The sequence below is a fragment of the Ascaphus truei genome, chromosome 9 (assembly GCF_040206685.1).
Source record: "Ascaphus truei isolate aAscTru1 chromosome 9, aAscTru1.hap1, whole genome shotgun sequence".
NCBI lineage: Eukaryota > Metazoa > Chordata > Amphibia > Anura > Ascaphidae > Ascaphus > Ascaphus truei.
The window spans coordinates 26,297,531-26,312,347 of NC_134491.1; the positions used below are offsets into that span (position 1 = coordinate 26,297,531).

Genomic DNA, 14,817 nt, shown 5'->3' on the forward strand with positions numbered 1-14,817 from the left:
GAAGGCATTTCCCATCGCAGGCAGACCCCCAAGTTAGTATCAGTCTTGAGGTCCAGTCAATCCGGGGGTTATGAATGCGTAGCCAAGGATGCCCCAGGATGACATCGATGGTTGGGGAATGGATAACATCCAGCTGAAGAACCTTGTGGTACAAATCACCGACCGTAACTTTGAGCTGAGTCATCTCTTGCAAAACGACCCCAGATCCCAACGGTCTACAAACAATAGGGGAAATACCCAAGGGCAAGTCCTTCCTCTGGAGAAGAATATTGACTCGCTGAATGAAGGCTTTATCCACGAACATACCAGTGGCTCCAGAATCCACAAAGGTCTTGGTAGTAACCGAATGGTTCTGCCAAAATAAACAGATGGGGATCATCAGGCGACTGGAAGATGGGGATATGGCACATATGCCCAGAGGCAACTCTCCTGTTTGTGCTGGGCACTGGCCGTCTCCCAATTTCTTAGGACAGACACGTACCATATGGCCTTTCTCGCCAAAGTAGAGGCACAATCCCAAGGAGTGACGGTGTTGCTTCTCCCATTCCGTGAGACACATACTGCCCAACTGCATGGGCTCTGCCGATTCTTCTGAGGCATCATTAGGAGGAACCTCAAGTGGTGGGACCAACGGAAGACCATACCCTGTGATAACGGCCCTGCTCCTGAAGTCTCTCCCTCATCTGAAGATCGAGGGAAATGCAAAGGGTGAACAGACCATCTAGATCAGTGGGAATGTCCCTGTTAGTTAATTCATCCTTCAGTCTCTCCTCAATGCCTTGATGGAAAGCAGACTTCAGGGCCTCCTCGTTCCAATCGGTCTCTGCTGCCAGGGTCCTAAACTCAATCGCATATTGTCCCATGGTGCGGGGGCCTGATTTAATCTGCAGGAGTGCAGATTCGGCAGAAGCCACATGACCGTGGGAATCAAAGATCGTCCAGAAGGTCTGGGTGGCCAGGTCCAGGCAGAAGTCAAGCACATGCAGGTAAACACAGAGGCAAAGACAGGGCTCAAGCAGAACGAGGTACAGAGTACTTTGCATGAGCACTGACAGGGAGCAACTGCCTGCTATTTAAAGGCCAGAAGCAGCTGCTGGCAATGAAGGCCAGAGAGAGGCTGACTTCCTGTCAGGAAGTGAGGAGCAGAAATTGTCAGGAAGCAAGATGGCCACGGTAGCTTCAGTGAGGGTGAGAGGTCACTTCCTGTTGGCAGCCATCGTAGGTATCCAAACAGATCCCTTATACTGTTCTCTGATAGTGCTAGCTCTGTAAGTGTTTGCAGCACATAGGCCGCTCTCTGCTAGTGCCAGCTCTGCAGTGTTAGCAGCACTCAGGCCGATCTCTGATAGTGTGGTCTCACTAATTACAATGTGCGTACCTGGAACTCCATGCTCATGTCTGTGAGCTGCTGTTACCTGCTTCTCTCTCTGCTCAGACTCAGTGTCTGCTCTGCTGGTCTCAAGGGGCTGTGTGTGGGAGACCCACCATGTATTCCAGCTAATGCTCCCTGGGGAGTAATCTCTGACCCTCAGGACACAACAGGGATTACATATTCTGTTATCTTTCCTCTCTCTGGTAGAGCTCTGGGCTTCTCTCTAGAGAGCTGCTCAGCCCCTGTGCCTGGGAATTGAGACTCTCAGAGCTACCTCACCTGGAGACATACATGTGCCTTCCTCTGACTCACTGCTCATGTTGTCATCCAGTTTCCTCGCTCTGCTCTCCGCTGACTTTCTCTTCTGTTTCCTTATTTTACTTATCAATGTCTGCAGTTTCTTCTCTTTCTCAGGAAACTAACTTTCCTTTAGCTGCACTTCTCAGCAGCCTTGTGTTAATGCAGATCAGACCTGAGACTAACCATGAGAGAAAGGAAGAAGGACCTACGGCAGAGACAGAGAGGCATGGAGGACGGGGGAAAGGGCATCAGAGGGAGACAAAGAGGGGAAGGAAGGGGAGACAGGGAGAGGAAGGGGGAGACAGAGATGGGAATGGGGAGGAGACAGAGAGGGAAGGGGAGAGAGACAGAGAGGGGAAGCAGACAGAGAGGGCGAGAGGTGGACAGAGGCGGGAGGAGAGAGACAGAGAGGCAGGGGGAGACAGACATAGGGGCAGGGGAGACTGAAAAATAGGGTGGCAGGAGGGACAGAGAGAGACAGAACGTCAGGGACAGACAGAGACGGGGTGGCAGAGTTTCTGTTAAAGGGGTTAATCATGGTCCCTAAGGACATGATACCTGTGTCTGTATGTGCACGCTATCTGATAGCTATGTATGTTATAGATAGAAGAGCCACTTTAAAGATAGCTGTGCATGTTATAGAGAGAGGCGCATAATTAGAAATTCCTATGCATCTGATGTAGCCAAGTCCCCTACCCTGCTCCGGGGCGGGGAACTGGTCAGCTGCTCGGCGGGACCCCACGCGATCAGGTAGAAGTGGCGGCGGCCATTGCAGAGGTGGGGCGCATGCGCAGTGGCAAGCGTCGGCCATCTTGGATGGCCTGAAAAAGGCTTTGAGAACTACAGGGCCCATAATGCCTCGTGGGAATAGTGTGGCGGCCATCTTGAACAGGCTCAGCATAGCCTGTAGAGGGACTACATTTTCCAGAGACCTCGGGGGGAGAGGGATTAACACATGGGACTGTACCAGCCAATTGGTGTCAGGTAGGGGATAGAAACAGGATATCCTCAGGGACAGTAGCCAGCGTGCTCAGTCAGACAGAGGGTGGCAAGAGGGTAGGTAGTGTCCAGGAAGCAGTGCCTCCTGGACTAGGCCTAGTGTTGCCCCTTAGGCCCCAGCTAGGCCCTGAGTCACCCGAGCTGAGTGTTGCAGGAAAGGCCACAGGTAGGGACGCTTCCCCTTTAGTGACATAGCAGTGTTATTGCACCGGTGACCGGATGGCAACACTGTGCTCTGTGGTTGGGGACCAGGCCACAGGCCATATAGACATTCAGGTGAGACCCTCCAGCTGGACCTCACCCCACGAGGCGGATCAAGATCGTAAGGAGTGAGAGGATTTATGTTGGAGGCCCCGCGGTGTGGGACCTGACTGTTCCTTATGTGACAGGAAGTACAGAAGTGCCCAGGAAGGTATACGTGCACCAACGGTTCACAGGGGTAGCGCTACCTCACACTTGGGTGGGACTGACTGGGAAGGACACCAGGGGTATTGGCTGTATACTGTGGATACAGGAGTACTATTATTAAATGTGGTTGATATATGTTAACATGTGTACAGTAAAGATAGTTAAATACATTGTTTGTGTATTATTCCTTACTGTGTATTGGTTCCTGTGTCGGGTTATCCAGCCCATGCTGGGATCACTCATAAGTGGAAGTAGTGCTGCACGCGTGGAGAATGAGCTCACCCCAGGGTCCCATAGACAGAGGCTTAGGCCTCCTGTGAGCAACAGGTACAGCAGCACGCGTAGTCCCCATAGTCATAGGGAAAGGGGGCTACACTTATATATAGAAAGAAGCAGAATGAGATAACTATGTATCTTATAGACAGAAGCAGCGTTAGTGAAGATAGCTGTATATCTAGTAGCAGGTCCAAGATAGATGCGAATGGTATAGAGAGAGAGGAGCAGGGTTAATAGCAGGGAGCAGTGTCTGGTTCTGTCTCTTTAAGAACAGGAAGTGAATCTTAATCTGATAAATATGGCTTTCTCATCAGGGGGAACAACCCCTCCCCACCATTCTGGGGATTTCTAGGACTGGACAGGGATACAGAGCCTGGCACCCCTAGGATTGGAGATGGGTACAGATAGGGTGACCAGATGTCCTGGTTTAGCCGGGACAGTCCAGTTTTTTTAATGTCTGTCCCGGCTTCCCGACATTCTTTAAAATGTCCCGTTTTTTTTGTGGTTTTCCCGGTTTTGACCATCAGAGCAGGGGGGCCGCAGAGAGCAGAGAATGCAGGGAGGAGAGCAGGGGGGCAGCAGAGAGCTGAGAATTCTGGCAGAGAGGAGAGCTGAGGCCGGGTCTGAGTTGCGGAGCCCCAGCAGTGAGTCCCGGAAATGTCAGTGAGAATTTCCAGTGTCTGCTGCCAGGGCTCAAGATGACTTCCCCCCACCCATGCAGGTAGGGTTCAGAATGGGACACACACACTCTTTCACGCAATGTGCGGGGGAGAGACACACAGCATGGGGAGAGAAACACAGAGGCACAGCATGGGGAGAGAGAGACACACACACAGCATGGGGAGAGAGAGACACACACACAGCATGGGGGGGAGAGACACACACAGCATGGGGAGAGAGAGACACAGACATGTGAGATAAATGCTGCACACCAAAAATAAAGTATAACCAAATATACAATTACCGGTGCTCCTCTGCTTGAACGATAGCCTGTTGTCAATCCAATGCATGTGGTAGCAGAAGGAACACAGGGCACAACAGATTTGATATAACTAAACTCATTTATTGAGCGAAACATAACGTTTTGACCTTAGCGGTCTTTATCAAGTGACATAGTGGCATAGTGCCACTATGTCACTTGATAAAGACCGCTAAGGTTGAAACGTTGTGTTTGGCTCAATAAATGAGTTTAGTTATCTTAAATCCGTTGTGCCCTGTGTTCCTTCTGCTACGAGAGAGAGAGAGACACACACAGCATGGAGGGAGAGAGACAAACACACAGCATAGGGAGAGAGATACACACAACATGGGGAGTGAGACACACACACATACAGCATGGGGAGAGGCAGATACAGCATGGTGAGAGAGACACACATACAGCATGGGAAGAGAGGCACAGACAGCATGGGGAGAGAGACACAGAGACAGCATGGGGAGAGAGACACAGCATGGGGAGAGAGACATGGAGACACAGCATGGGGAGAGAGACAGAGGCACAGAATGGGGAGAGAGACACAGAGGCACAGCATGGTGAGAGACACACAGAAATAGCATGGGGAGAGAGACAGAGGCACAGCATGAGGAGAGAGACACAGAGACAGCATGGGCAGAGAGACACAGTGGCACAGCATGGGGAGAGAGACAGATCATGGGGAGAGAGGCACAGCATGGGGAGAGAGACACAGAGGCACAGCATGGGGAGAGAAGCATAGAGACACAGCATGGGGAGAGAGACACAGAGACAGCATGGGGAGAGACACAGAGACAGCATGGGGAGAGAGACACCGAGACAGCATGGGGAGAGAGACACAGCATGGGGAGAGAGACACAGCATGGGGAGAGAGACACAGCATGGGGAGAGAGTCACAGAGACACAGCATGGGGAGAGAGAGACACAGAGGCACAGCATGGGGAGAGAGAGACATCATGGGGAGAGAGGCACAGCATGGGGAGAGAGACACAGAGGCACAGCATTGGGAGAGAGGCACAGAGACACAGCATGGGGAGAGAGACACAGAGATAGCATGGGGAGAGAGACAGAGACAGCATGGGGGGAGAGACAGAGAAACAGAATGGGGAGAGAGACACAGAGGCACAGCATGGTGAGAGAGGCACAGAGACAAAGCATGGGGAGAGAGACAGCATGGGGAGAGAGACAGAGACAGCATGGGCAGAGAGACACAGAGGCACAGCATGGGGAGAGAGACACATCATGGGGAGAGAGGCACAGCATGGGGAGAGAGACACATCATGGGGAGAGAGACACAGAGGCACAGCATGGGGAGTGAGGCACCGAGACACAGCATGGGGAGAGAGACACAGAGACACGGCATGGGGAGAGAGACACAGAGACAGAATGGGGAGAGAGGCACAGCATGGGGAGAGAGACACAGCATGGGGAGAGAGCCACAGAGACACAGCATGGGGAGAGAGAGAGAGAGCATGGGGAGAGAGAGACACAGAGGCACAGCATGGGGAGAGAGGCACAGCATGGGGAGAGAGACACAGAGGCACAGCATGGGGAGAGAGGCACAGAGACACAGCATGGGGTGAGAGACACAGAGACAGCATGGGGAGAGAGACACAGAGACAGCATGGGGAGAGAGACACAGAGGCACAGCATGGAGAGAGAGACACACAGAGACACAGCATGGGGAGAGAGAAACACAGAGACAAAGCATGGGGGGAGAGACACGCACACAGCATGGGGAGAGAGAGAGAGACACAGCATAGAGAGAGAAAGACACAGCATTGGGAGAGAGAGACACACAGCATGGGGAGAGAGAGACACACACAGCATGGGGAGAGAGAGACACAGAGAATGGGGGGGAGAGAGAGACAATGAATGGAGGAGAGAGAGAGACAAAGAATGGGGGAGAGAGAGAAAGAATGGGGGGAGGGAGAGAATGGTGGGAGAGAGAGAGGGAGAGAATGAGGGGGGGGAGACACAGAGAATAGAGGAGAGGCAGACAGAGACAGAGAATGGGGGGGGGAGAGAGAGAGACGGAGAATGGGGAAGAGAGACTGAGAATGGGGGGTGGGATAGAGCCAGAGAATGGGGGAGAGAGAGACAGAGAATGGAGGAGTGAGAGAGAGACAGAGAATGGAGGAGAGAGACAGAGAATGGAGGAGAGAGACAGAGAATGGGGGGGGAGAGAGAATGGAGGGGGAGAGGGAGAGAGATTGGAGGGATTGGGGGAGTGAGAATGGGGTGTGTGTGAGAGAAAGGGGGACAGAGCGGGCGGAGAGACATAAAGGAGAAGGGGCGCAGTTGGTGATGTCATTTGTTTTATAAAAAATTTTTTCATGTGTCTCGGTTTTTACTTTTGTAAATCTGGTCACCCTAGGTACAGAGCCTGGTACCTCTAAGGCAGGCACATGAGTACAGAGCCTTGCCCCCCTAGGACTGGAGAGGAGTTGATTCTTGCACCTCTAGGGCTGGCACATGGCTACAGAGCCTGACACCTCTAAAACTGGGGCATGGATACAGAATCTGGCACCGGGGGAATATATGACTTGGGATATCTAGAGCTTTCAAAGTGATTCAGAACCTAACACCTCTAGGACTGGCACACGGTATACAGAGCCTAGCACCTCTAGTGCTATTATCTGCTATTCCTGTCCCTGGCAGTAAAGGGGTTAATAAGTGGTAGTGCTGCTCTCTCTGCAATTTGCTCTGGTCAGCACAATCTTGCGCTGGGGGGGGGGGGGCTCATTAAGTTTTTATTATCCCACATTATCCTGAATCCACTTAACCACAAGAAGCAAATCAGAGGGGTGAGCCCAGGAACAGCAGAGAGAGCTACAGGACAGAATGGAGATGCAGTGATACAGTAGCTCCGTGTGTATGGGATCACTACAGGAAAGCAGAGGAGCTCTATATATACACACATTTCCTGGCACATTCCATATTCATTTGTTTCATAATACAGTCTGTAGCTACAACATGCAGAATCTCTGCCACCAGAAAACTCTCACAAATCTCTCTCTCTCTCGATATAGGGAGAAGTGTTGACCATCTATATACAGATATAGGGAGAAGAGCGGACAATCTATATACAGATACAGGGAGAGGAGCTGACAGACTATATACAGATACAGGGAGAGGAGCTGACAGACTATATACAGATACAGGGAGAGGAGCTGACAGTCTATATACAGACACAGGGAGAGGGGTTGAGAATCTATATGCAGATACAGGGAGAAGAGCTGACAGTCTATATACAGACACAGGGAGAGGAGCTGACAGTCTATATACAGATACAGGGAGAGGAGCTGACAGTCTATATACAGACACAGGGAGAGGAGCTGACAGTCTATATACAGATACAGGGAGAGGAGCTGACAGACTATATACAGATACAGGGAGAGGAGCTGACAGTCTATATACAGACACAGGGAGAGGGGTTGAGAATCTATATGCAGATACAGGGAGAAGAGCTGACAATCTATATTCAGGGACAGGGAGAAGAGCTGATAATCTATATACAGGGACAGGAAGAAGAGATGGCAGTCTATATACAGATAAAGGGAGAAGAGCTGACAATTATACACAGGTACATAGAGGAGATCTGGTCATTGATATATAGATACAGTCAGAGGGGGTCTTCCCTCAGGAGCTCACACTCACCTGCAGGACACAGTCAGTTCCACTCTAGTGGCCGGAATGTCCCCGCACACGGGGTCAGAATCTGATGATTCCTCCATGTCTTGCAGTCTGTCCATCTGCTCCTCCACACTGACCCAAGCCTCCCTCACTCTCACTCCTCTCTCCCTCTCACCACTTGCTCTCCCTGTTGAATATTTGCCTCTTTCTTTCTTCCATTCCCTTCTTTCTTAGTATCCCTCCTTCCCCTTCTCACCCCCCTCTCTCTGCCTTATCTCCTTTTGCCTATGTCTCTCTCTCCCCCTTTCTTCCTACATATAGCTCCTTCTCTCAATGTATTTCTCTCTGCTCCCCTTTCTTTATTGGTATCTCTCTTTTCCTCCTGTTACACTCCTGTTTTTCTGTATCTCTCTCTCTCTCTCTCTCTCTCTCTCTCTCTCTCTCTCTCTCTCTCTCTCTCTCTCTCTCTCTCTCTCTCTCTCTCTCTCTCTCTCTCTCTCTCTCTCTCTCTCTCTCTCTCTCTCTCTCTCTCTCTCTCTCTCCCTCTCTCTCGTATGTAATATACTCCTCTCGTTATCTTTATTTATCTGTACTGTATATCTCTGTATCTGTCTATCCCTCTGTATATCTGTTACTCCCTCTCTCCTCTTCTCTCGGTGTGTACTGTATCTCCCTCTCCCTGTGTATATCTCTACCTCTGTATAATTATATCCCCTTCAACCTGTATCTCTCTCTCCCCCTCCCTTTCCCTAGCCCTCTTTCTGTGTATCTCTCCCTCTCTCTATCCCTCCCTCTCTAGCCAGCCCTCCCTTTATCTCTCTCACTCTCTCCCCTCCCTCCCCTCCCTCTCTCTCTTTCCCTCTCCCCCTGTCTCAGTGGGAGCAGTAACCTAATCACAGTGAAGCAGACACAGACTATAGCAGTGAAGGGGGGGGGGGGGCTCAGAGATTTGGGGGAGATCCCCCCCACAGAGCATCCTGCAGCTTCTCTCACACAGATTCAATCTCTCTCTCCATCACCCTTTCCATCAATTTATTCACAATCTCCATCACAGTCTCCATCAAACCATATCAAATTTCAATTCTGTTTCTTTCCCTCTCATTCTCTCCTAATCGTGCTCCTTCTTTCTCTCCCTATTTCACCCCCTCTACTTCTCACTTCCACTCTTTAATTACCCTTCTTGCTCCCCCTCTGTCCCTCTTATCTTGTCTCTTTCCTCATGCATATCCCACCCCCCATCTCTCCCTCGCATGTTCTGTTCCTCTCTTTTTTTTCTCCTTCCACACCTACCTTATCTGTCCTATCTTAATCTCTCTCTCCTCTTTTTTTCCCTATTCCCTGTCTCGTTCACCTCCATCTTTCTGTTTTTATTCTCTTTCTGACCACCCCCTTCTTTTTCTCTACCTCTTCCTTGCCCTTTCTATTTCTTACTCACTTTACTTTTCTCCCTTGTGTCATCTGAATTTACACATGGGAGTTTAAATGCTAGAAAAAAAGGTGGCGGGGAGGGGAGAAGTAGAGAGAGGGGCATTACAGATAATTTCGCAAAGCATCGACCCTTACACATTTTAGTAATTTTATTGGTTTTAGCTATGTAGGGGTTCCACATCCTTAGGAATTTGGACCACGTGTCATTAATATAGCTATTCATGCTTTTCATTTCCATAACATATAATACCAGATTTTTTAATTACCGAAAAGGTGGGGGGAAATCTTGTAATTTCCAAGATCTGGCGATTACACGGCGAGTCGCCGGGCGGATTTGGGAAATCAGTTTATTGATCGCCCTATCTTGGTTCGAGGGAATCATACAGTCTTTGGCTGAGCCACCTGTGCTGAAACAGGGATATCCATAAAAGCTGGCTGGTGGGCGGCCCTTGAGGAATGAGCTTGGAGACACCTGATCTAGAGCTTTGGACTTATTATTATTCATTTTAAACCCAGACCAGTCTCCAAATTGTTGCAGTTTAGACATTAAATTTGGCAGGGATATTAGCGGTTTATTAATTGTTACTAGTATGTCGTCTGCATACAGTGAGACTACCTTCTAATGTGTGATATTGGAGGGCAGTAAGTGAGACTACCGTCAAGTAAGCCTGCCCTCCAATGAGTGAGACTGCCCTCCAATGAGTAAGCCTGCCCTCCAATGAGTGAGACTGCCCTCCAATGAGTAAGACTGCCCTCCAATGAGTAAGACTGCCCTCCAATGAGTGAGACTGCCCTCCAATGAGTGAGACTGCCCTCCAATGAGTAAGCCTGCCCTCCAATGAGTAAGCCTGCCCTCCAATGAGTAAGACTGCCCTCCAATGAGTGAGACTGCCCTCCAATGAGTGAGACTGCCCTCCAATGAGTGAGACTGCCCTCCAATGAGTAAGACTGCCCTCCAATGAGTAAGCCTGCCCTCCAATGAGTAAGACTGCCCTCCAATGAGTAAGACTGCCCTCCAATGAGTAAGCCTGCCCTCCAATGAGTAAGACTGCCCTCCAATGAGTAAGACTGCCCTCCAATGAGTGAGACTGCCCTCCAATGAGTGAGACTGCCCTCCAATGAGTGACAGCCCTCTAATAAGTGAGACTGTCTTTTATTGAGTGAGTGCCCTCTAATAAGTTAGACCAGGGGTGCTCAAACTGGGGGGTGCGGGATTTTGTTGGGGGGGCGCGGCGGTTCCAGCGGTTCCGTGCTCTTCCCCGAGGCTTTTACATTAAATGCCAGGATGTAACAGGGACATATCACTGTTGAAGAGATACTGCCTGGTTAAATGCACACAGACAATCAACCAGACTCCACCTGGCTGATTAGGACTTTTAGAAAAAGCATGGTCTGAGAATCAGGAAGGAGATTCCGTAGCTTACAAGAGATCTGACATAAGGAAAAGGAGGGCTGTGTCCTGAGAGAAAGACAAAAAGGGACCAGACCTCTATGCCTGGACCCTCAAGCAGACACCTACCCAGACACCACTGACCTGAAGGGCCACCTGTGTTAAGGTACTGCTGAGACTTTGGGGTGATATGTGGGTAAGAGGCTTTTCCCCCTAGCCTTTCAGAGAGGGACTGGGGAAGTATGTTAGCCCTTACACAGAGATAGGTGTTTGTTGTTTTATGTATATATTTGTGGTTGCTGTATTGTTTACAGGAACAGGCAATAAAGCCTTATTTTAATTTCACCTTAAAAACGGTCACCATTGTATACATCTGCACACATCTCTTACACAGGGGTCTGCGCGAGGCCTCTGCAACCTCAACTTATCGGGGTTCTGTAGTCTTCTGGCCGCGTCGCCATGGCAACGCAGCATCAAATGACACAGCGGGGTCATGTGACATATGCGTCACCATGGTAATGCGCGTCAAATGCTGCTGCGGGTCACATGACATGACGTTGCATGACCCACGGCGTCATTTGACGCCGGGTCACAGAATGGGGTGCGTGAGCGCTGGGGCTGTCGCACAGGGGTGGGTGCAGCTCCCAAACTTTGCACACCCCTGAGTTAGACTGCCCCCCAATTAGTGAGACTGCCCTTCAGTTAGTGACTGTCCTCCAATGAGTAAGACTGCCTCCCAGTGAGTGAGACTGCCCTCAAGTGGGTGAGACTGCTCTCCAATGAGTGAAAATGTCTTATATTGAGTGTGTTCTCCAATGAGTGAGACTGCCTCCCAGTGAGTGATACTGCCCCATGAGTGCGACTGCCCTCCAATAAGTGAGACTGACCCTCAGTGGATGAGACTACCGCTAATGAGTGAGGCTGCCTTCTCATGAGTGAGGCTGCCTTCTAATGAGTGAGGACTTCAGGGAACAGACATCTTGCTCTGGACTGGCTTGGTGCAAACGGCCCGCTATTTATAGGCCTAGGCCACATGTAGAGAATTTCCAGTCATCATCTTGACTCAGGACGAGATGAGGTAACTGCCTGGATTCGGCCCTGGTAGAGTTGAAGCAACCTAAGATTCCAGCCATCTCAGTTGAGGCCTTTAGGATCCCAGTGATGCTCCAGTACTGATAAGGAATGACCGCAATGGCGGGTCCTTAATGCACGCCCCCCCCCCCTTCCTTTCAGGAGCAGACTTTGGATGATCCATTTCAGGGAACTATAGGTACTTTCCAGGCAGTCCCGGGGTAATGGTTTGGATAGCAATCTTTTTGTCCCTGGTAGATTCAGGATTTTGGAGGCAAGAAGTTTGACATTCCTGACTCCACACAGCTACTTGTCCCATAGACCACCTAATCCGTGGATCATCGTGGTTATGGAGCCATCGGAACCCCAAGATTACCGTAGTGGAATAAGAAGGAATGATAATGAAAGTGGAGTGTTTCAAGATGAGTGGTACCCATGGAGACTCGTAAGGGTAAAGTCTCCCAGGAGATGGTCTCCGAGCCCAGAGGTCTCCTGTCGATGTCTTCTACCGCCAGGGGATACCTCTTCCATCAAAGTGGAATGGCGTGGGACTACATGAAAGCATGGTCCATGAAGTTCCCAGCTGCTCCTGAGTCGGTGAATGCCTGAGTAGAAATGGTAGCATGACCCCATGAAAGATGGACTCGCAGAAGGAGTTGAGTAGGCCACACAGTGGCATGAATTGCCAAAACGCCTAGGAATTGTTCCTCTATCCTTACTAGGCATTTAGAGTTTCCCGGATGGGTAGGACAGGTATAGAGATAGTGGCTCTTAAGATCACAATAGAGGCAAAGTCCAGTAGTGCAACTTCGGAGCCTCTCCTGTTCAGATAGTTTTGTGACTCCTATTTGCATGGGCAAGGCTGAGGGCATGATGCTCGTTGTAAGTTTGAGGCTTCCCTGAGAGCGGGCTTTCTCACTCTGTCGTTCCTGAATCCAAAGGTCCATGTGGATGCAAATGGCGACTAGTTATTCCTGGTCCTTGGGAGTCCCACGGCACGTCAACTCGTCCTTGATCTAGTCGCAAAGTCCCTGCCAGAAGGCGGCCAGCAAGGCCTCATTATTCAATCCTATCTCAGCCGCGAGGGTGCGAAATTCAATCGCATGTTGACCGACAGTCCGGGACCCTTTATGTATGTGGAGGAGTTATGCTAAAGCAGAAGAGGTGTGCCCTGGGTTTCAAAGACCTTTTTGAAGGCCTAGACGAAGACCAGGGAGTCATTTAGGCAATACCCAGCGTTACCTCTCTCCATATTTCTTTGCGTTGTCTGAAGTCTTTAAATTATGTTCGCATTTAGGGTCCAAGTTTCACATGCCTACACAAGCATGGGCAGAATACACTGGTCAAAAACGTTCCTCGAGCCACAGTAGAAGGATTTTTAAAATATTGTCATGTTTCTTCCAAATGTGCTCCATCAAATCTTCATTCTCATTCTTGATTTCATTCAAAAGGTTCCCATCCATTGTTATTTGCTGGCCAAGGTAGATTTCATCTTCAACTTCTAGTTTTTATTGCATTTGTTTCGATCTTTGCAGACGTGACACATTTGTTGAACATCACTTTGGTCTTGCTGAGATTCATATGGAGGCCCACTTTCCTACTTGCTTCAGCAAGTTCTCCAATTTGTTGCTGGAGGTCTTCTGGACTGCAAAATAACACTGGCAAAAATAACACTGTCATCTGCAAATTATAGGTGACTTAAATATTCACTGCTGATTTTGATTCCTTTTTCTTCCCAATCTAATGCCTTGAAGAATGCTTCATCTATTGCCATGAAAAGCCTTGGTGACATGGTGTCTCCGTGCCACACTCCCTTGCTGATTCTTATCTTGCTTGTATCTTCATCTAATCTAATGGTTGATGTAGCATTCTCATAAATGGTCTATAAACTATCAATTTACACTTCTTCAACACTTTGTCTTCTTAATGCAGCTAGGACTGCTGAAGTGTAGACAGAATTCCTGTGGATGAGGATAGCTATGACATTACTCCATTGTTCTGGTATTTTCCTGTTCTTCAAGCAGCGTGTAAAGAGTTTTGCAAGGATGTTTTCTAATTCTTTCTGACTTCTTTCAAGATTGAAGTGGTAATTCCATATTTCCCAGGAGCCTCACCACTCTTCATGGATTTTATTGCATTTGCCATTTCTTCTGAAAGGACAAATGGTACATCATTAGTGATTTCTTGTCACTTGTCCTCTGCTGGATTATGCCCTGTGTTATCTGTGTTCTTGTACAATTTAATATAGACGTCCTCAACTCTCTTTATGATAAGTGCACTGTCTTTTATTGTTGATCCATCGTTGTGTTTGAGTGCAATGATTTCCCGACCATAAATCGTTGCTTTGTCTTCATTAAGCTTTTGTTATCTTCAATAGTCTTCTTCACCATATCACAGATACTTGTCTTAGATCTCCAGTTATACGTTTGCGGAATTGTCATGCACAAATCTGCATATTCAATTCTTGTTCTTACGCTTTGGGGATTGCTTCATTTCTTGTCGTCTCCTCGGTAATTGTTTTGTCTCATCAGATATTTTCTAATCCTGTTTTTTGTTAGCGATTCCTCCGGATTTTTCTGCGCTTTCCACTACATTCTTTATAAGTTCTTCATATTGTTTCAATTTGGCAGACCAGACAAGGGCTCTGAGATATTATCATCACTACTCACTGATTTGGGATTAAGGTAGTCTTTGGTATTAGGCATCAATACAGCAGCAGTGATCATTTAGACCAGACTATACAATTCGTGCTCTTCATTAAGGGCGGTGGAAAATGAGATCCACGTGATTGTTACTAGTAGATATTTATTTATATATGCTCTCATATTTTTAGTAGCGTACCAGGATCCAGAACATCTACCTTAAGGTTCAGATTATAGGATCATTGATGCGTTTTATAGTCGTTTTAACACCCATTATTTTAACTTTGGATATTAAAGTTTATATCTTTTAAATCATTCACTATAA

At 48.8% G+C, this 14,817-nt stretch overlaps 1 protein-coding gene across 1 annotated transcript in view; it reads right to left on the minus strand.

Moving 5' to 3' along the window:
- Positions 1-8,422, minus strand: part of CPNE5 (copine 5) — a 68,012-nt gene extending 59,590 nt beyond the window's left edge. Inside the window, exon 1 of the mRNA XM_075613974.1 lies at positions 7,986-8,422. Within this exon, the coding sequence (XP_075470089.1) occupies positions 7,986-8,080 (95 nt within the window). The 5' untranslated portion in view covers positions 8,081-8,422. The remainder of the gene's footprint in view (positions 1-7,985) is intronic.
- Positions 8,423-14,817: the final 6,395 nt, after the last annotated feature.